Below are 22,494 nucleotides of genomic sequence, written 5' to 3'. Positions count from 1 at the left end.
GATCCCATGACCCAGGGACACTGCAACCATCGTAAATATGAGTCAGTTCCCAAGCATCTGAATTTTGATCACATGACCCAGCGGTGCGATTCACTTACCTTCCCTACCTGTTCGTCAATGTGAGCTTGCGCATGCGCTTGCTTCGCTCACATGTGCTGCATTTGCGCATGCGCACTGCCTTCTGTGCATGCGTAGTGCTCGCACATTACATCGGGGAGGGTGGGCAGAGTCTCCCACAGCCGCTGCTACTGGTTCGCCCGAACTGGAGAGAACTGGCTGAATACCACCTCTGACATGACCATGGGGATGCTGCAAAGGATGAAACAACGATCATAAGTCACTTTTTGGCTGTAACTTCGGTCATGAAACAAATGGTTGTAAGTCGAGGACTACCTATAATGACCAACAATGCTAAAAATGTATTCTTTGGAGGATATAATGACTGTTTGCGAAAGCAAACTGAGAGGTTTGGAAGTGAGCTTTTGGTTTTCTCTGACTCTGCTTGTCAGAAGGTCACAAAAGGTGGATCACATGACCCCAGGACACTGCAACGGTCATAAATAAATGCCAGTCGCCAAGTCTCTGAATTTTGATCATGTGACGCTGCAACTGTCATCAGTGTGAGAAAAGGTCATAAGTCATTTTTTTCAGTGCCGTTGTAACTTTGAACGGTTCACTAAATGCACTGTTGCAAGTCGTAGGCTACTTGTATTTTCCTCTTTTGAGTTTTCCATATGTTTGTACATCTCTGTCACTGAATAATACAATACAATACAATAGTAGAGTTGGAAGGGGCCTTGGAGGTCTTCTAGTCCAACCCCCTGCCTAAGCAGGAAACCCTATACTGTTTCAGACAGATAGCTATCCAACATCTTCTTAAAGACTTCCAGTGTTGGGGCATTCACAACTTCTGGAGGCAAGCTGTTCCACTGATTAATTGTTCTAACTGTCAGGAAGTTTCTCCTCAGTTCTAAGTTGCTTCTCTCCTTGATTAGTTTCCACCCATTGCTTCTTGTTCTGTCCTCAGGTGCCTTGGAGAATAGTTTGACTCCCTCTTCTTTATGGCAACCCCTGAGATATTGGAACAATGCTATCATGTCTCCCCTAGTCCTTCTTTCTATTAAACTAGACATACCCAGTTCCTGCAGCCGTTCTTCATATGTTTTAGCCTCCAGTCCCCTAATCATCTTTGTTGCTCTTCTCTGCACTCTTTCTAGAGTCTCCACATCTTTTCTACATTGTGGCGACCAGAACTGAATGCAGTATTCCAAGTGAAGAATAGTATCAGGGATTCTTGTAAAACTACTGATATTTACAAGATGAGCAAACAAACAGCACCAACATCTGGTGCCTGTTCTTTTTTATATTTATTTATTTCATAAACAACATCAGTCAACCTGCAGTGGGTCAGTGTAAAAAAGTAATTGCCCTTTGAGATTCATTAACTGGTTTCACCACTTTTAACTTGCAGTCACAGCAAGGAAACACTTCCTGGATGGGTGATCTGCTTCTCATTTTCACGGGGAGGAATTCTGGCCCGTTTCTTTTTTGCCAACTACTTCAACTCAAGGATATTTGAAATTTTTCTCTCTCATTCTAGATCCTTACCACAAAATGCAGCCTACAAGACACATGTGGCCCTGAACAACTAGTAATATGGCCCCATGGGATACTAACATTGTTATGTGGTGGCTGTTTTTTTGTTTGTCTGGATTTTTCTTTACTACTTTATATATTTTCTATATATTTTTCTGTATATATATATGTTGTATTTGTGCTGATAAATAAATAAAGGGAGACTAGTATGGATCCATTTCAAGCTATTTAGCTCTCATCAGCTAGCCATACCCTTACTGGGATTTGAACCTGGGATTAGGCAGGTGGCTAGCTGATGAGAGCTAAATAGCTTGAAATGGATCCATACTAGTCTCCCTTTATTTATTTATCAGCATAAATACAACACAAATATAAAAAGGCAACATTAAAAATAAAAATATGGGTTTCTGTCTGGATGGTTTTCTGGGATGAGCCGAATGACAGAAAGAGGGAGTAGTGAGCTCCCTCCCATATTTGGGCATACCGGGGGTTGTAACACAAATACACACCAGGTAGATGATAGATAGATAGATAGATAGATAGATAGATAGATAGATAGATAGATGGATGGATGGATGGATGGATGGATAGATAGATAGATAGATAGATAGATAGATAGATAGATGATAGATAGATAGATAGATAGATAGATAGATAGATAGATAGATAGATAGATAGATAGATAGATATATGGCTGTGTGTGTATGTATGTATGTTCCAGCATAACTCTGGAACGCCTCGAGCAATTTCAACCAAACTTGGTACACAGATGACTTACTCTCTGGAAACAATTACTGTGGTGGTAAGACACCCCTAATACCCCTCAGGGTGGGTGTTCTGTTACGATACAGCCTGTTGTGCCTTCAAATGGCTTCTACTGTACTACTGTAAAATGAATTCTACTGTACAGCGCGGTGGAGTTGTCATGGTAACAGCTTCACAGTACTCCACAAGGGTGCTCCCTCTGATAAGGGGGAAAATCCAACATTAGTAATTATGTTAGGTCCGGACATTTTCCCCCTATAAATAAATACCTGGACAATGCTGGATTATCAGCTAGTTGTTTATAAATACAAGAAAAACAGACAAAAAGAAGGGTAAAGGTACAGGATGACAAAATTGAATGAGAACAAAGGAAAACAACCCAGCATCCTGTAATCTCTAACACTGTTAGCCCCGCTAAATAGCCCAGGCCAAGAAAATAACTCCATAGAAAGGCTAAAAGTACTTTGATTGAGACTGTTTGTACTAACAGAATCTTGCAAGTCCGATTCTAACTATGCCTCAGCATTTGCTCATTAAAGCTCACTGCTGAAGAATAGACAACTTCCCGCAATCTGAAGTCTTTGTTCATGCTTCTTTGTAGCCATAGGCCAGGGCTGTCAAACTCCCGGCTCACGGGCCAGATGCGTCACATGCTGGCCATGCCCACCTCCGGTTTAGCAAAGTGGGGAAAAGCCCCGATACATCATGTGATGCTGCTGTGATGATGTGAGTTTGACGCCCCCTGCCACAGGCAAGCACAACCATACAAGAGGTAAGCCACCCAAGAGTTCATCTCATGGAGGAGATGGGTAGCATAAAATTTTTTTAAAAATAAAACAGAATAGCTATAGGGTCTATCATCCAAAACATCTGTCTTGTTCTTCTTCACCATGTCTTGTCAGACTTCACACCTGGGTTGATAGAAAATCTCAGTTTCTCCAAACATTTAATTCTGAAGATTCACACATGGCAGGGCTAGGTCAGAAAATGAATTGCCAGTAAGAATGGATCCTTAAATGCAAAAGTTGATTTGCCATTGAAAAGTAAAGAGCATTTATGTCAAGTTGATGCTCGAGTATTTAAACACTAGGCTCTTTCGTCCTGCCTGTTAACAGATATTTGACTGGATTTATTTGCTGCCCTTGGGAGGCAGCTAATTAAAAAAACTGTGTGATGGCTCTCTTTCGCACAGAACCCCCTGGTTCCGATATGAGACCTCTCAGCCCTGATGCCTTGGAGATTTGAATGTTTGGGTTTATTGTCTTGTGGCTTCAGCTATTGGCCTCATATCCTCCTGCAGAAAGTTGTGGTGCAAAACACTGTACTTCAATGGTGGTTGAATCATTCAGATCCTGAGGCAACAGCAAAGCACCGTAAACTATAACACTAATACAGGTGGTCCTTGACATATGACTACAATTGGGTCCAGAATTTCCATCGTAAGTCTTTGTGGTTGTAGATCAAAGGCCATAAGCGCGAGGACCAATCATAAGTTACTTGTTTTAGTGCTGCTGGTAAGTTTCCACAGTCACTAAATGAAGTCAAGGACTACCTGTAAATCATTAGTGAGAAATTGGCTTCAGAAGGACATATATGGCAGAGTCAAATATGGCAGCTCCCAAGAACATATACAATACAATAGCAGAGTTGGAAGGGACCTTGGAGGTCTTCTAGTCCAACCCCCTGCCTAAGCAGGAAACCCTATACTGTTTCAGACAGATAGCTATCCAACATCTTCTTAAAGACTTCCAGTGTTGGGGCATTCACAACTTCTGGAGGCAAGCTGTTCCACTGATTAGTTGTTCTGTCAGGAAATTTCTCCTCAGTTCTAAGTTGCTTCTCTCCTTGATTAGTTTCCACCCATTGCTTCTTGTTCTACACTCAGGTGCCTTGGAGAATAGTTTGACTCCCTCTTCTTTGTGGCAACCCCTGAGATATTGGAAGACTGCTGTCATGTCTCCCCTAGTCCCTCTTTCTCTTAAATTAAACATACCCAGTTCCTGCAACCGTTCTTCATATGTTTTAGTCTCCAGTCCCCTAATCATCTTTGTTGCTCTTCTCTGTACTCTTTCTAGAGTCTCCACATCTTTTCTACATCGTGGCGACCAAAACTGAATGCAGTATTCCAAGTGTGGCCTTACCAAGGCATTATAAAGTGGTATTAACACTTGACGTAAACTTGATTCTATCCCTCTGTTTATGTAGCCTAGAACTGTGTTGGCTTTTTTGGCAGCTGCTACACACTGCTGGCTCATATTTAAATGGTTGTCCACTAGGACTCCAAGATCCCTTTCACAGTTACTACTACTGAGCAAGGTACCACCTATATTGTACCTGTGCAGTATATGATAGCAAACAAAGGAACAAAGCTGTCTACTCACTTTGCTAATGTGCTATGCTATCGTTTGCTTATCCATGGTTTGTTGGATAACTAGAACTGGCGGGTTTTCATTTTGTTTTTTTAAGGCATAAATATGCCAACTATATTAAAACTACAGGTAATCCTCAATTTACAACCACAATTGAGTCCCAAATTTTTGTTGCTAAGTGAAACGTTTGTTAAGTGAATTTCGCCTCATTTTATGATGTTTCTTGCCGCGGTTGATAACTGAACCATTGCAGTTGTTAAATAAATCTATAAAACTTTGTAAGAGGGGCACAAAAGTTGATCGCATGGCCCCAGCACACAGCAACCATCATAAATGTGAGTCAGTTGCCAAGAACCTGAATTTTGATCATGTGGCTATGAGGATATTCTTAACGGTATGTGAAAAATGGTTGGGTCACTTTTTTTCAGTGCCATTGTAATTCTGAACAGCCATTAAATGAACTGTGGTAAATCAAGGGTTGCCTGTAGTCAGTCTCTGCTTCTAGGCAACACTATGGAGTAAAAGTGACTTTCCCGGGACCCTAAGCAGAGAAGCAAAGGGAATATGGGATGCTCCCTTCTCTCCGTTGTACAGACATTTCTCCATCTGGGAAGCAGCTGCAGAATCCAGGAAAGGAAAGAGGCTGGGAAATTAATAGGATTAACAGATTAACAGAGTTGGAAGGGACCTTGTAGGTCACCTAGTCCAACCCTCTGCCCGAGCAGGAGACCCTGCCTACACCATTTCTGACAGATGGCAGCACAGTCTCTTCTTGAAAGCTTCCAGTGATGAAGCTCCCACAACTTCCGAAGGCAAAGCTGTTCCATTGGTTGATGGTTCTCATGGTCAGAAAATGTTTCCTTTTTTCCAGATCGAATCTCTCCTTGTTCATTATTCTTTGTCTGGCCTTCGGGTGCTTTGGAAAATAGCTTGACCGCCCCCCCTCATCTCCGACCAGCAAATATCTTACTGGTCACCAAAAGGGCAGCAAAAGTGAGGATTGTTGGGTCTTTTCTCCCAAAGAGACAACCCGAGACTACGCTAAGAAAGGAGCGAGGGGGGGGGGGGGCATCTGAGAAGAGCCCTGCCTGCAGCTGCAGCTGGGAGGGGCTTCACCGCACGGGGGGCGGAGCGGAGATCGCTTTCCCAATCCTGGAGGCTTCGCTGGGATTCCAGTCTCCTCTCCGGGAAAGCGGGGGGGGGAGGTCGCTACAGTTGCGTTTCGTTGCTTCTGGTTCGCCAGAGTTTTGCTCGTCGGTCGCCCCGGGGGTCGAAGGGGCCGCGATGTCCTCCGTGCAGGTTCTGTACCCTCCCAAGATTCATCACAGCATGCTTAACGCGGGATGCCTCAAAGATGAACCGACTCAGGGTAAGCGTCCCAGGAGAGACTTGCGGAGGGGGGAATATCGCGAGGGGCTCGGGATGGCTTGCTTGTGGGATATTTTACCCCAAAAAAACTTGGGTAGTTTGCGGGTATGCACAAAAGTCTGCATATGGATCGTTTCGATCCTATCATGAGCTCAGGAGGCAAAGACAGGCTCGATCCTTCCTTGTGGTGGGCGCTCGACCACCACTTTCGTCCGAGTCCCTTCAAATTGTCCATTGGTTGTGGGATTGTGGGTGGGGGGACTTCTACCAAAGGTTCTGCGTGTTCGGAGGCCGGTGGGGGTGTTATTGTGATCAAGGGAGGGGGAGCTTATCGTATCCGCACCACGACCTTGTATTGGCTTTAATTTAGCTGTCAGGATTTCCCCTGCAGTTTTAGGACCTGTAGTTTGTCCAGGAGGGCTGACAAACACGCCCCCCCCCCCAAAGCGAACTACAGTTCCCAAGCTTCCGTGGGGAGATGGAATGTCTTTTAAAGCCAGGTAGTAAGTAGATGTGTCTCTGGAGAACACCCCCCCCCCTCACCAGCCAAGTGCTTCAGATGGGAGCTTGGTGACACCAGAGGCTGCAGCTGTAGATATATAATGGCAACTGAAGAGCCTCCTTCCTCAACTTGGTAGCCAACAAGGGTAGACTTTCTGGTAGTTGTGGTCTCAGAACAAGTTGGGGAAGACTGAGTGGATTGTGTTTCTTAAATATCAACACTCTGGAGGCCATGGCATTCCCCTCCCCCAAGCGTTTACATCTGATTATGACTTGTGTAAATTCCCCCTCTTCTATCTTTTCCTTCACCCCAACTTCTGATATACTTGCTAAGGATTTCGAGTGCAAGCTGCATCTGATGCCTGAATATGGTTCATTTTAATAATGTTTTTTTTTTCCTGGACTGGACTACCACTGTTCTTAACAAAGTTTGAAGACCGGTGCTGAAATATTTCCATCAGGTTCCTTGTTGCCAAATGTAAAGAAGACTCTGCTGTTCTAGCTCAGTGCTGACCCCTGTCAGCAGCTGCCAGCTTTGCAAGCTTTTTAGCCTACCTCCTTTGAGGCTTATGGTTAACTTTCTCTAAACTAGTAATGGACTACAATTCACATCCCTCGAAGCCATCAGGACTGGCTGGGGATGAGGGTTGTGATCTCTCTAGCTGGCTATTAAGTCTGGTTTAAATCCAGATTAGGTTTGGATTGGTTAAAATAGATGTAAGTAGCAGCAGGTTTTCAAAGCTCCATGAATTGAGTGGCCAGAGCAGAAGTACATACAAAATGTGCCCTTGGACTCTTTCTGTGTTTGGAATCTTGCTCCTTATTTGGTTTTAATCTTTTAATGGTTTAAAATGAAACAGGATATTGGGATGTGGAATACAAATAAAAAATCTTTTTTAAAAAGTTTTTTTTGTCTCCTACATACAATTATAGGTATACATACATTCACATAGCTATTATTCTTATTTAGATTTATCACTTTTACACTTTTATTTTTCCATATAAAAAGTTAAAATATACATTCGGGGTTGCTTTGCTTACCATCCCATACACCTATTTTATATTATCACGACCCTACTTTTCCTTTCTTTTCTCCCTCCCTCCCTTCTCTACTTTCTTCCTTCCTCCTCTCCTTTCCTTTTCCTTCTTCCCTTCCCTTTCCCCTACTCCTCTCTTCCTCTTCCTCTTCCCCTTCCTACCCTCTCTCCTTCTCTTTCTATCTCTTACAGCCTTCCTCTCCTTTCCTCTCTTCCTTTCCTTTTCTGTTATTGTGGTTATATCTTTTCCTCTCTCATCTGGTGTATTTTCAGGATGGTATTCCCGCAAGCTCGGTTATAACTTTATACCGGAATGCAAATAAAAATCTGTACCCATTGTGTTTATTTGCACCAATACCTTTGGAATCTGCAAATACCCCATTGGAGAACCTTCTTGGGACTGGTTCTCCTTCTGTTATAAATGGTCATGTCCATCATGTCACTGATTTCATTAATAGACAAAAGATCCCATGGTAGCTATTTTGCAAATGCTTCCAAAATTCCAAATATATCCTTGACTCAAAAAAAGCACCTATTTTCTGGCATTAGTGGGTTTACGCCCAGCAATTGTGAAAAATAAATAAATTACAGTTTACTGAGATGTATACAGGCAGGCTTTTCAGGAGAAAGATGGAGATACTCAAATCTTGTCCTTTTTGTATGTGTGCAACATAACCATATTTATAGAAGAGAACCTGAACTGAACTGTGGAGTCTTTAGTGCTTTCTTGGTCTTTCCTTGCAGATGTTTCATTACCCAACTAAGTAACATCATTTGTGCTAGTGAGTATAGTTTTGCTCCCTGTTTATATGCAGTAGTTTGCCCTGCTGGTATTAGTGGGAGTACATTTTTTTCTTTAGTAGCCCCTTGATTAGGGAATTGTTTTCTGCTGGATTGTTTGTCTGGTGTGGATAACTATATTTCCAAGTGGGGCAGGGTTCCAATCATGCCTTACCTGCCCAGATGCAAACTTTGCCCTCTTCCATCTCCTTGAATGCCACTCTTGCCAACCAATTTGTAGTTGTTTATAAATAGATGTCCTTAAAAAAAAACTCTTCTCCTTTAAAGCATTCCATACAATTGCTGATAGGATTTGGTGCTAGGTGGGCATTTGGGCTCTATAGATCTTGCTAGAATAGCTTGAAATATATACAATAATATGGGTTATCAGATAAAGAGCTACTTGCTACAGAGGGAAAAAAATAATTAAGACAAAGAGGCACAGGATTTGTCACGCTAAAACCTAGAGTCCTGTGGAACTGGGCAGCCAATAAATATTGTACTACATAGTACTTGTAAAGGTAAGGTTATTTTATAGACAGTGCATTCACACAACCCACTATATCATGTTTATTAATGTTACTGTGCAGTTAAAAATGTAGATCTTGCCACTGTTTTAAGTTTCATCATTAGGCTGTTAGCTTATTGCATTAAGTTGGGCTGAGGGAGAGAATGAGTGGCCCAAAGTCACCCACCTGCTTTCCTGCCTAAGACAGGCATGGAACTCAGGGTCACACAGCTTCTTTGGCCCATTCACTCTCTCTCAGCCCGACTCATCTCACAGGGTTGTTGAGGAGAATAAGAGGAGTAAGGAAGATTGTGTGTTCACCACCTTGGGTTATTTATAAAAATAAGTTGGGATATAAAACAAATATTTTTTAAAAAAACAATAATTCTCATAAAAATTCAATAGAATGGAATATAGAATAGCATAGAATAGAATATAATTCTTTATTGGCCAAGTGTGATTGGACTTTGGTGCATATGCTCTCAGTGTACATAAGAAGAATACATTCATCAAGAATGAAAATATTATTTATTACAATTATTGGTTGTATAGAATGGCAATTATTTTCCTGTTAAAGGGAAAGTAGAGTTGGGATATAGTGCCTGATCCAAAGCCACCAAGCCAGATGACAGCAGAAAGATGTTTGCCGCTGTGCTTCTTTCGATGTTTCCAGCTTATAAACTTGTGTCTGTGAGTAAAGCATTGTAAACAAATGTCTTTGCAAGATCCTCTTGACTGACGGAAAACTTGCTGGAAACAAATCTCATTCTATTATTACCCTCTTTTCACATCCGTCAGGATTAAAAAAAATCTGTTTTGTTTGCATTGTTTTTTTGATGGCCCTTCTAAATTTATGTGTCACTGAAAAAAACACGCAACACAGTCATGTAGCAACCCATTTTCAGTCAAGGTTGCTCTCTTATCCTTGGGACAGAATTGTTCCTCCTCTACTCCACACTATCCTTTTTAAATGACCTTTCAGGGTCTACTTTTGATTTGCTGAGATGACGTAGAGCTAGCCAGTACTTTGGCCTCACAACACTGTTTCACATGACAGTTGTGTCCTTTATCCTCTCCCTCCTCCCCATTTCCCAGCAACAGAGAATCTCCCACAAAGTCCACAGTAAATAAAAGTGTCTCTTTGACCAGAAGGCAGAGAAACATCATGTTCCTTCACATCCATTGTGCAAGATCTTGTCCAAACTCCCACCGCAATCACTCCCACCACAATTTCTCTCTTAGGTTAAGCAAACAGTCCTACTTCATGCTAACCTCTCGACCACGTCATTTATAGCTGGAGCTCCCTGACTTAAGGGCAACTCCTGCATTCCTAAAGGAATTTAGCTATGTTTGCAAGCAGTTTATAGTTTAAGGCTTATCTTTGTCGGCTTGCATTGCAGGAAAGTGAAACCAAACTGGCAGACTGTCAAAGGGGACAGGAAAAGTGACGTCTGTCCAGTCATTTGGTACCTGGATTAGATTGTTGAGGGAGAAGTTTCATTTGCTCACTAATCAAAGGCTTTTAAAGTCAGTGTCTCACACACTTCACTGTTTGTGTGTTAGCAGGGTTTTCCCCAACTGAATATATGTAAAAATTTCAAGCTGTAAGCAACATTACCAAGCTAAACTGTGCTACAGTTCAGCCTGGTTCCGTCATATATGCTGACATCCATGTTGTTTCAGCAGGAGAAAAATGCAATTAAGACTTTGAAAAGATGAGGCAGCAAAGTGTTGTGTGAGAACAGACAAGTGCATATAAAAAGATTAAAACGTTTGTATTTCCTAAAAAGATTAAAAAAGTATTTCCCTTGTTTCTCCCTAAGGTACTTTTGGTCTTGGGAGATTAGAAATATACTAACCCTATACAAGATAAGAAATGAAGTCAATAAACTGTACCTAGGAAACTGAAATTTGAAACGAAGCAGCTTCACCTTTGATTACAGGATAGTTGAATTAGCAGCTGTTCTTTCTCATTTAGATGTAGGATTTTTTTTTGTTGTTTTCCTGTTTGTCAGATCAAGACCTTGACCAGGTTGCCACACTTGTTAGTAAAGTCTGCAACAAACAGGAAAGTTTTCTTCTAACCCCACTTCGGGGAAAGAGCCTCCCAGAGACTCAAGGTCTCAGCATATGCCTAATCTGAGGTTATCCCAAAGGTGCTTTTTCAAGAGGCAAAAGAAAAACCAGGAAGTCCAGTTGCCTCTTGGGACAACCATGACCTGGATGACTGAGAATCTCCATAGACATTAATGTATGGAGGTTAGTTAGTCCGCAACTAATATCTGCATTTATATTTGCAAAGAAAAAAATATGTTTGGAGAACAGGGAGGACTCGTTTTATATAATCCAAACAGGTCCTCTGGAATAAGGCAAAAGCAAGCGAAAAGACGTAGGCGCCTTTTTAGTGCGTTCGTCTGAACGAGGAACAAGAGTTAAGTCCACACTACAAATCCACCACGACTGAACACTCTCCTAAAGTTCGCGTGCTTTTCCTAGTCGGCACAGTTACTAAGAGTAACTTCCAGTTTAAGCTGGAAGGAGCAAGGGAAGATACAAAAACGCGAAAGAGGCTGCAGGTCCGGCGTAAGGACTCCGCGTTCGGCGCGAATAAAGCCGCTTTCGCCTCACTGCAAAAACTCCGGTACCGCCGCGCCGGCCACCTCCCCACGTGGATAAACAAGCTGCAGGGCGGGAGGGGGGTTGAAGAATTGTGGCGCGCCTTTCCTCGATTGGCTAGCGCCGCGCGCCGCGCTGCTTCCGATTCGTTGGAGTAACTTTGCGTACCCGCCCTCCAGCCCTTCGCGAATTTTGCCGACTATTTTGGTCTCTAGATTTAGACTCGGCCGGCTGGCCATTAAAAAACTTTTGTAATGTTTCCGGTTCTCCGATTGGTCGAGACCTTCCCCTCCGTCATGCGTCTCGCATGACCATTGGCCAGGGTGGTCGTGGAGTGGGCTAGCCTCGTAAAAAACGAAGGAATTTCCTCCCCCCCCTCCCCGCTCCCGGTTCGCGTGGTTGAAGCGGCCGCGGAGGGGGGCGGGGCAGGGCAGGGCGGAGGCTTTTAAGGCGGGAGTGGGGGGCGTCCCGCTGCTTTGGCTGGCCATGCTTGTAGCTCGGGGACCCACCTGCCACCGCCAGGATCCTCCCGAAGGACCGCCGGTCCCGGACGCCGCGCAAGAGGAGCCTGCATGCTTAGGTACCCCCAGCGCAAGGCACCACGCAAGGCAGCAGCAGCGTCCGGGCGTAAACAGTAACAGAGTTGGAAGGGACCTTGGAGGTCATCTAGTCCAACCCCCTGCTCACGCAGGAGACCTGTATTAGGGATTCGAACCGCCGAACTGCGTCTTTGTGAATGGGGGGGGGGGGAGAGGAGGAGGAGGCGAGGATGGCTTTCCCGGCACATACGACTCACCCGGCTTCTCTTCCCTTTTTCTCCCTGCAGGGAAGGTGGCCTTGGAGACGCGCTACCGCCTGGGAGCTCTGATCGGGAGTGGCGGTTTCGGCGCTGTTTACGCGGGGACGCGGCTCAGCGACTCCCTCCCGGTGAGTGAACGCTTTGCTGGCGTCGGGGCTGGAGAAACCACGTGCAAGAGAGAGAGAGAGAGCCCCGCGTCTGTAAGCGAACGGGGAGCCACCCTCGCGTGGGGGGGAACAAGGGGGCGGTGGGGCGGGCGAGGCGCCTTCCTGCTACTCCGAGCCCACCACCACGTCCACCAGTTCTAGCTATCGTGGTTAATGGTAAGTAGGAGGTCAGAGCCCGTAGGAGGCGGGGCGCTCCTGAATTTAATCCATCCTCTAGTCGGAGGGGTCCACAAAGCGCCACGCCACTTAGATATTTCAAACCCCTGGTTGAAGGACGTGGTGCCTTTTTTATGTTTTAAAAAACGCATGGCTTGAAAAATAAACAAACAAACCATGGTGCCCTACATTTAGTAATTTGTATTTGTATTTATTAGTTTGTCAAACATACAAGACAGCGGGTATAAATATAAACATGGATATAAATGAAAGAAATGGATCCAAAGATGGGGACAGTAGAACAGGGACCTTAGGCACGCTCATGTGCTTCTGCATGCCCCCTTTATGGACCTCTTAGGAATGGGGTGAGGTCCAAGTAATGGACTCTTGGTGTTTCAAGCCATTATCTGAGTTTAAGGGCTTCTAAACTGACCAACGTAACTGGCATAACTGTAACTGGCATAACCGTCTTTGGACTATACAATGGACTCTACAATTCCCTGAAATGCTTGAAGTTGTTATTTTGACCCAAGAGGGTGTTTGAACCCATGATTGAAGGGGACTGGAGAAGATGGCTTTTGGAAATGCAGAAAATAGAGAGGTGGATAATTAACTTGTTTACCTAATCAACTTATTTGGGATGTTTCAAAAATCTGGATTCGAAGGACAAAGTGTAATTTGGAGTATGAAGGGGAGGGCCATGCCTGTTAATGTGAACACCTGCTGTGTCTTTTGTGGACTTGCACAGCTTCCCTGGATTCTGGGAAATACACATTGTTCCCAATGGTGCTGCCCATGTCTCCACATTCATTCAGAATCATATTTTGCCATTTGAATTCTGCTTTAAAATAAATCAGGGCTTAATAAATATTAATAAATGCATGTAACATAACAAAACATAACAAATTTTGTTATGTAACATAAAAACTCTTGTATGTTATAGTTCTAGACTAGGCTGGTTGGCTTCATAAAACACAGTGACTCTGGTTTATTCACTTGTGCTTAATGTGGTATGTGCTCAAGTTCCTAATTGCGTTCATTATGTAGGCCCAAAAAATGGATTAATTCACTAACCAAATTAGAGCCAGTTTGGTCTAATGGTTAAGGCACCAGATTAGAAACCGGAAGACTTTGAGTTCTAGTTCTATCATAGGCATGAAAACTAATTGGGTAACTTTGGGCCAGTCTCTCTCAGTCCAATCCCCTTTTCAGGGTTGTTACTGTGGGGAAAATAGGAGGAGAGAGTATTAGATACGATAGCCACCTTGAATTATTTTTAAAAATAAAGGAAAATCAAAAATCAAATTGAAATCATTATATATACAAAAGGGTATTGCAGCTTCCAGTTCTTTAGCGGGTGTTGGATTTCATACACATTTGTTCTTCCCAGAAACCTATGATTTCGCATGGGGATTTTAAAGTTTATAATGTTTAATTTTTTATGATGCATTATTTGAGCCACCCAGAGTTACCGTGTGGCAAGATGGGTGGCTAACAAAATTTAAAAATAAATGAGTAATCTATACTTAGATTCACAATCAAAGACTGATAGAAACTTAATCATTCAAGTCCTAAGAATTATTAATGTAGCATCTGAGAATATAGGCAGTTCCAAGCAGAGTGATGGGGGAGGGGTTGTGAAATTAGTGCATTCAGGTTCAGGTCTGATAAATTCAAAATTTCCAAAAACCCTTTGGGTAGGGCTCCAAGGTTTCCAATCACAATTGGTATAGCAACAGATGTCTTTTTCTGAAGTGATCAATATATATGATGTACTATACAAGGGTTCTATATATAATGCATCATAAAAGTTCAGTAGCAAAAATGGATGCCTAGGCATTTTTGCCACATTTTTCTCTTTGGACATCAAAATGCAGCTTCAGTTTCCATCATTTTTTTTTACTACTAAGAAAAACTAGTGGTATTGCTGAGAGGGAAGTTAAATAATAGACCTCCCAGAAAATGTTATGCCAAGTGTTACATTATAAATTTCTACTTATAGAATACTAAAACAGAATATTGTAGGTAACGTCTGTACAAATAGGGAACTTTTGATTATTGACAATCTTTACAGGGTAGTGAAAGCCGCATCCTGTGTTGTACACCACAAATGAGATGTCATGGACAGCATCACTCTCCATGTTGTTAAAATATTTGTGAGAGAATCCATAATTCTGAATAAGAGATATTTTCCCTGTGCCAAAGAGACACTTTCAATATAGTTTATTACAAAAGTAGCCCTTGTTTAGTGACCACAACTTGGTCTGGCAATTTGGTCGTTAAGTGAAGTGGTTGCTAAATGAAACTGCAACTGTGCATACTATCTTTAGATTTCCGTTGCTTTACAGACCTGTAAAGGCCGTAACCATGAGGACTGGTTGCAAAGTTATTTTTCATCACTATTCTAATTGTGAAACAAGGTCTACCCTAACCCTGTATTTGTTTTTGAAAGTAAAGTTTTGAGAAAAACTACTGAGAAAATCCAACCTTCTTCCAGCTTTGGAGAGGCATAAGAAGGGCTTGTTTAAAGGATGATGGTGGCTTTCAGGGACTGGGTTAGATACCATGGTGGGTTGTAGCAAAGTTCGTTCTAAACCTGCAAAAATTGCCTTTTAAAAGTTTGCTCATTTTTCTTCTTTCAGGTGGCCGTTAAACATGTTGCCAAGGACCGAATCTTGCAGTTCCACCATATGGTGAGCATTTCTTTCATGCTAAACACTTTTGCAATTAAACTCTTGCAATACTATTAGTCTTCTCATCATTCCTATCACCCATCTCCTCCCACTTATGACTGCAGTACTGTAACTTTGTCGCTTGTATACTTATGATTTATATTGATATCGCTTGTTTCCTGATTGCTTATTTGTACCCTATGACTATCATTAAGTGCTGTATTTTATGATTCTTGACGAATGTATCTTGTCTTTTTATGTACACTGAGAGCCTATGCACCAAAGACAAATTCCTTGTGTGTCCAATCACACTTGGCCAATAAAGAATTCTATTCTATTCTATACCCTTTGCTGTTTGGAGAGCTGTGGCAAACGTTCTTATCAGTTTTGATTTCTGTTCTTTCCTAGAATGGCACTCTCATCCCTCTGGAAGTCCATCTGCTGAAGAAAGTATCGTCCCCAGGTTGCCAAGGTGTCATCCGTCTTCTGGATTGGTTTGAGCAGCCTGATTCGTACTTCATTGTTATGGAGCGACCGCTTGTTTCTCAGGACCTGTTTGACGTTATCACAGACCAGGGCCCACTCCCAGAAAAGGTGGCTGCTGGCTACTTTCAGCAAGTGGTGAAGGCAGTGCGCCATTGCCATCTGTGTGGTGTGTTGCATCGAGACATAAAAGACGAAAACATCTTGGTAGACCTTCTGCATGGTGACTTAAAGCTCATAGACTTTGGCTCAGGTGCATTGCTGCGGGATACTCTATACACAGACTTTGACGGTGAGTATAGAGACTGTGTAGTTGGCAGGGAGAAAGGAAGGGAACATTTGCATGTAAGAAAGACAAAGCCTTTGTATGAAACTGCAGTGAGTTTCTGCTAGCCACTGTGGAGTTACACACAGGTAGACAGCCAAGGGGGTCGTCTGTCTGTACAAGACAACTTTCTATGGAAGATGAGGAAAACATGGAACCCAATATAATAGTAAACAATGGCTTATCACAGAAGTATCTCTTAAAATAGCTTCCCTACACCCAGTGCCCCTGAACTTGAAGTAACCATTTGGCTGGGGATTATTGATATTGAAATCCAAAATCTATGGAGGGGTATCAGGTTCAGAAAAGCTGGTCTTGAAAGGTGACACAGAAAGGTTTCTGATTACAAGAATTTCAGAGAGCTGGTAAAGAGACACAAGAGCTCTTTGGGTTTTTTCCTAGCTCAGTTCTGGGCTAATCCACTAAATCTTCCTTTGAATTCAAGCTTGATTTCTGCAGACTTTATAGACATTCTTAGCAATAAATAGACTGATGTTATTTCCTTCTGGAATTTTTTTTTAATTTTCAGTTTAGCGTGGGCCCTTGGTTAATCTCTAGTGGCCTCCTTTATCTGCTTAGCCTCATGATTGCTGCCATCTGCTGAAGCCCTCAACCAATAAGAAAAGAAAAATGTGTTCTGTGTATGGAATGAGTAGTTATATTGATAATTAACATGAAGGCACAGAGGAGTTCTAAGGCCGTACTTGCTACTTTTTCATCAACAGAACTATGCCCCATCTATTATCATCCACTGGGCATTTATTAGGGAGGGATCTTTATAGATACAAATTTTCCAGGTAGACTTATATTCTAAGTCTACATGCAAAATTTGTAAACATAAAGATCTCTTCGTTATAAATGGTAAGTATGGGCCAGGTTACGCACAGAGCTTTATAATGGATTGAGTTCAATAACAGTCATAGCATTCCTGTTTGCTCCTAAGAACTCCAGGTGTCTCATCATACATCTGGGGACCTCAGGAATGTTGTTTTGTGCTAGATAACTAGTTCCCAGGGCTCTCATATTTTGAATTCTTTTGAAAAATATGTTAAAGGTAAAAGCAATTGGATCTCCTTCTTAAGCTAAGCTTGTTTGTTTTAGATTAAGAGTGTCCATTGTTTTTTTTAAAGAAACTCAGAGAGTTTGGTTGCAAATGAGAGTGGAAATCTATGTTTAGCATATGCTACTGTAAAGTGTTGATAAAGGTTTGCATGATCGTTTTCTCCAAAATAATTATTTTACAAAGTGCATTTTGACACAGAACATTGTTAATTTTAAAAAAATATTGTCTAAGTTTGCAGATAAAATAATTTTATGTAGAGGAAAACTGAGCGTGGTCAACTGTTTATCTGAACAGGATGGCCTGTCTACTCTTTTCTTACAAGAATGTTTTTTAAAATGCAGTTTACAAGCATTTTATTCTGAGGAAGTCTCTTTGGGCAATGTGGTCAGCTATTCCTCTCTCTTGCTACAGGCACGCGGGTGTACAGCCCCCCTGAGTGGATAAAATACCACCACTATCATGGTTTGCCTGCCACAGTGTGGTCTCTGGGTGTGCTGCTATATGACATGGTATGTGGGGACATCCCTTTTGAACGTGATGAGGAGATCCTGCTTGGAAAACTCCACTATCACTGTAGGATATCCTCAGGTGAGCACTGCTGTGAGCTTAGGCCAATGATGATGTCTGACAGATTCTGGGAGACTTTTAGGTTCATGTATGTCACAGGGCCCAAATGGGGGCCGGGCCGGGAACTTCTAGACTAAGCTTTCTGTTGAAAACTTTGTTTTTCTTGGTGACAGTTCTGGCCAATATTCTTTGCCTTGTCTAGTCTTTCTCTTCCTCTCCATCTGTCTTTCTTTCTCTCTTCCTCTCCCTTCTTTCCTTCCTTCCTATTAGTAACGCCTGACAATTGCCTGAATTAGTTGTGCAGTTTTCTTGGCAAGATTTCAGAAGTGGTTTGTCCTTGTCTCCTAGCGCTGTGAGAGGCAGACTGGACCAAAGTCACCAAGCTGGCTTTACACCTAAGGGCAGTACTAGAATTCATAGCCTTCTAGTTTCTAGCCTAGTGCTTTAACCACGACACCAAACTGACTTTTTTTAGTAGAATTAAATTGGCCATTTCCCTATAGAGGTCTTTGTGTATGCCATAGGAAAGCAAGATCTGACTCCTTTGTATAAAAATCTGTATCCCAATCTAATACTGTAAGTGGCTGAACAACCTACACCTGGCACACAGAATCCTCTCTGTGGGCAAATGCTCTGTCGGCAGCTGCTTTTCTGGTTTCCAGGTCTTTGCGAGTGCCAGAAAATGGCCTGAAAATATCCCCAAATATCCAGGCAGTTTTCTGGGCCTTTTCCAGGTCATTTTGAGGTCATTTTCCAGCGCTCCGGTGCCCGCGAAGACCAGCTTCTGCCCACAAAGACCATTATAAAAATAGCATGAAAACAACCTGAAAAAACTGCCCCAAATGCCCCTAAACAGCCAAGAAATAGGCATGTGCATGCCAGCCAGCTGGTCTTCAGGTTTCCAGTGCTCTGACGCGCGCACATGCACACGCTTTCCGGTTTGGGCACTTGGTGCTGAAAAGGTTCGCCATCACTGCCCTACACTAAGAGGCCAACACCCTACAGCAGTGTTTCTCAACCTGCGCTGGCTGGGGAATTCTGGGAGTTGAAGTCCAGGCATCTTCAAGTTGCCAAGGTTGAGAAAGATTGCCCTACATTCAAGCAGAGCCCAGCTAAAGTAAATTATTGTACCAATACAACACAATAAAAACATGAATAAAATTAAAGGTGATTACGACCTTCATCAGCACATGAATGTTCCTTGAACACTTAGTGTTTTGTTGAGCAGGTTGTCCTGCACCCCTCAGAAACCTTGGATATGAACTATTTAATAATAGTTGCTCCCAAGAAGGACTGTCTCTGGCGCTTCCCCCTTCAGCTCCTTCACCCCATATTGTGATGACCTTTAGAACCCTTTTGTCAAAAGAACACGTTGGAGCAGTACAACTAGGGCAGGAGAGGCAATCCTGAAGACCCATTAGAGCAGTGTTCCTCAACCTTGGCAACTTGAAGATGTCTGGACTTCAACTCCCAGAATTCCCCAGCCAGCGGCTGGCTGGGGAATTCTGGGAGTTGAAGTCCAGACATCTTCAAGTTGCCAAGGTTGAGAAACACTGCATTAGAGCCAAACCACGTAGGGCTATGTGGGTTAAGGCTAGCAAGCTGCCAATCAGTGCTTAGAACTTTACAGTGGCTTTGACTGTGGAAATGTTAAGGATGCTTGACAAGCAGCTGTCATTGGATGGACCAGTTTACTGCACGAGTAAATTTATGAGTAATTTACCCATCTCTGAATGACTCCCTCAGGTTTGGTTAAACGATGCAATCAATTCATAGATTTTGGCTGTGGGAAAGTAGGTACGTTTTGTCTTGGTCTAAACAGCACAACCCCTGCTGTTTTAATGCTGTAAACCTTGTCGAGTGGTTTGTCCATAGGGTAATGCAATTTCAGTAATTATTTTCTCCTTTGATAGATTGCCGCCACTTGATTGAATGGTGCCTCTCGTTAACACCAGAGAAGCGACCTTCCTTGGAGCAGATCCTGGCTCATCCGTGGATCCTCACATTCTTGGAGCCAAGCGGGCGCAAAGTGCAGCAGCCCACCACCCACAAAGGTGGCACTAGCCTCCGGACAGAATAGGGGCAGCTTGTCATATAAGGAGCAAAGTGCACCCTGGCTTCTCTGCACCAAAGGACTGATCTAATCACTGTTTCTTATTCCTGCTGATTAGCTGAGCGGGAAATTGCCAGTGGGGGCAATTTCTGAAATCCCAGTGGTGTGGCAGTAATCCTGCCCAACTGACTAGACAATGGGGCTGTCACACGGCCCCTACACAAGACAACAGAGACCAAGGGGTAATGTTTTGTTTACACAAGGACTCTGCCTGGCCCTGCGTGCTGGGGAGGGGCAGAGACTGGCACCAGGGAAGCAGTTTCAAGGCTTTCTCTTATATGATTTGTACAACTCAGGACCCCAACCTCCTTGGGGCAGCAGGATCGACTTCATTTTTTTATGTAACGTGGATATATATGCTTATGTCTCTGCAGGTGACAGCTTATTTATTTAGCATAATATTCCATGGGGGAGGGGTGTCATTTTTTATGCTGATGCTAAGCGTTTACCTGCTATCATTTTGAGTGTATAAAAAATATTTTTTTTTTCCTCCAGTGCAGCCCAGAACTCACTCGATAACCTCTCCCCACTTTGCCCCCATATATCCATTCCTGTTCAGCCATTCCAAGTCTGAAACCAAGTTCTAGGGCTCGACTTCTCAGCTATTGCCCTAATTTATATGGGGAAGGAAATGAAAAGTAAAGACCTAATCTCATTCAAAAATGTACAAAAGCTCATCCATAAATAAGGGCATGGTCAGTGTGTGTGTGTGTGTATTAATTGAACTTCTGGGGGGGGGGGAACTGGCTCCAATCCTCTTCTTACAAGAACCTCAATTTTTGTTCACATTCAAGCCAAGCTTTCATTCCAAAGAATATTTACCTTTTCCAAAGATGCTGGCAGAATCTTGCAATTCTAATGGTTTTAAGAATCCTGAGTTTCTTGTTTGAAGTTCCTGATAGGATTCTTGCCTCTTCTCATAGATCTTTCATCTGGGAGACTTTGGATATGAATGTGAATGCCCCAGGTTGTTCCTCATGCCATCTCTTCAATTTTAGCCATCCCATGTGGTGGCTTGCAAGTACAACTGAGATGTCGGTTAATAAAGGGAAAGCCTGGTGCCATGGGTGTTTTCTTAGCTTTGGCAAATAGCTTTTCATCTGTTGATTTTTCTGGACCTCCCTTCTCCCACCCTTGCCTCTCCTTTTTTGTTTGCCTTAGAAACTGTGGGGTCAAAAGAGGGGACTTCTGTGTTTACCCTTATTCATATTAATAAATTAGGCCAAAGTACTCTTAATATTTGAATAAGAACCTGTGTTTTGAAAAAGTAGCAGCAAGAGCCTGGTTTTTTTTTAGAAAACTTTGGGTTACATGGGATTTTCTCCGTGATTCCCCATCTTTTAAACGGAGGTCAAAGCCTTCTCTTAGCCAAATTTATTTCGCTGGTTGTTTTGAATTCTGGTCTTTCCACTTAGTAAAAAGAGAAGGACACTACATCCCCAAGCAGTTAAGACTGACAGTAGATATTTGAGGTGAATATTCAAATTGATTTTCAGGCAGATTTATCAGTCTAAGCAGGATTCTGCAAACTTTAGTGAGCCGAAAGGAATGCTTGCCACAAGCTTGCTTGTCCTGAATGAAGCAGGTGAGATGAGCATGCTTGATACCCTGAAAATTCAAACCTAAAAGCAGGAATATTTTGCTCTCGCTCTCCTCTGGGAAGGTAAACAAGACTCCACTTTTAATCTGAATCTTAAAAAACATCCGGAACCAGAGATTTAACTGCTGAGTGTCTCCGAGGTTCATAGTGACCTTAAAATAGAGACCCCCTGCTTCCGTAGATCATGGAGAGAGAGAACCAAAGTCTCCCCTCGATCTTTTCCTGGCCATGCTAAAATATGAACTTGTGTCTCCCTGTACCTGCACAAAGCTGAGCAGTCTTAAATTTCTGTCTTTAACCCAAATATCGTGCCTCTTAATAATTAAGTGGGTGCTGGATCAGAGGGATATGCAAAAAAAGGGAAGGTCTGCAAAACTGGAGATCCAGTCTGGGATATTACCAGCAACCGTTTCTAAACCTGCTGCCGCTAGCAATTATAACTAAAGAATATTTATATGCCAGTTCTGGTTGTTACTTTATATTTGTGGACTTGTTTGTTTTGTTACTACTGCCTCTCATGTACATTTATGCAACCACATAACACAGTGCCTCGCCCTTTTGGGCCCAGGATCTACAAAGCCCAACCTGGGTTTAAATAAACTTTTATAAGGAAAAGAGTTTCGTGTACACGTGTATTTGGTAAGGGGGGGGGATATCCATTGAGTTTCCATGTGTGTAAATGACCTTCGTTTTAAGATCAATAGATCATCTCTTCGCTGATTCGTTGCTTAGTTCCAGAACTTTTATATTTGTAAAACCTTTAAATTTAAATAAGCTTGAAAGGAAAGAATAGCTACAAAGATCTACGGTGCATGCTTTACCTCCTTTGTACTTTGAAGAATGTTCAAAGTCAATTTAAAATGTAAATGATAATGCATTTTTTAAAATCTTTAAAATAACTACAAAAATAGCAAAATATGCAGAGAAAACTCTTGCTTAACTGTTAGCGACAATATATATGAGGTTAGGAAATAGCTAATGGTTGGCCCATCAAAGGTCCTTAAAATAA

General features: G+C 42.6%; 1 protein-coding gene across 3 annotated transcripts; it reads left to right on the top strand.

The window, feature by feature from the left end:
* Window positions 1-5,924: 5,924 nt before the first annotated feature.
* Window positions 5,925-22,100, top strand: LOC309385442 (serine/threonine-protein kinase pim-1-like). Of its 3 annotated transcripts, none has more exons than XM_081939942.1 (6): window positions 5,925-6,099; window positions 12,367-12,467; window positions 15,305-15,355; window positions 15,743-16,109; window positions 17,617-17,793; window positions 19,686-22,100. In XM_081939942.1, the coding sequence occupies exons 1-6, from the start codon at window positions 6,015-6,017 to the stop codon at window positions 19,850-19,852; spliced, it is 948 nt and encodes a 315-aa protein (XP_081796068.1). In that variant the 5' UTR covers window positions 5,925-6,014; the 3' UTR covers window positions 19,853-22,100. The 3 variants fall into 3 exon arrangements, with proteins under 3 accessions (XP_081796068.1, XP_081796069.1, XP_081796067.1); XM_081939941.1 differs by lacking the exon at window positions 5,925-6,099 and adding an exon at window positions 11,829-12,120; XM_081939943.1 differs by lacking the exons at window positions 5,925-6,099; window positions 17,617-17,793 and adding an exon at window positions 11,799-12,120.
* Window positions 22,101-22,494: the final 394 nt, after the last annotated feature.

Source organism: Natrix helvetica (assembly GCF_964273705.1).
Source record: "Natrix helvetica genome assembly, chromosome: 1".
In the NCBI taxonomy this organism is placed as follows: Eukaryota; Metazoa; Chordata; class Lepidosauria; order Squamata; family Natricidae; genus Natrix; species Natrix helvetica.
Note: the sequence above shows the minus strand (reverse complement) of the source record. Positions and strands in the feature narration are given on the sequence as shown.

Bases quoted from the DNA above. Each gene is read 5' to 3' on its own strand.
- LOC309385442 (XM_081939941.1), top strand. From the start codon at position 12,027: ATGCTTGTAGCTCGGGGACCCACCTGCCACCGCCAGGATCCTCCCGAA. The intron at 15,356-15,742 runs GTGAGCATTTCT...GTTCTTTCCTAG, and splicing joins TCTTGCAGTTCCACCATATG to AATGGCACTCTCATCCCTCT. The intron at 17,794-19,685 runs GTGAGCACTGCT...CTCCTTTGATAG, and splicing joins TCACTGTAGGATATCCTCAG to ATTGCCGCCACTTGATTGAA.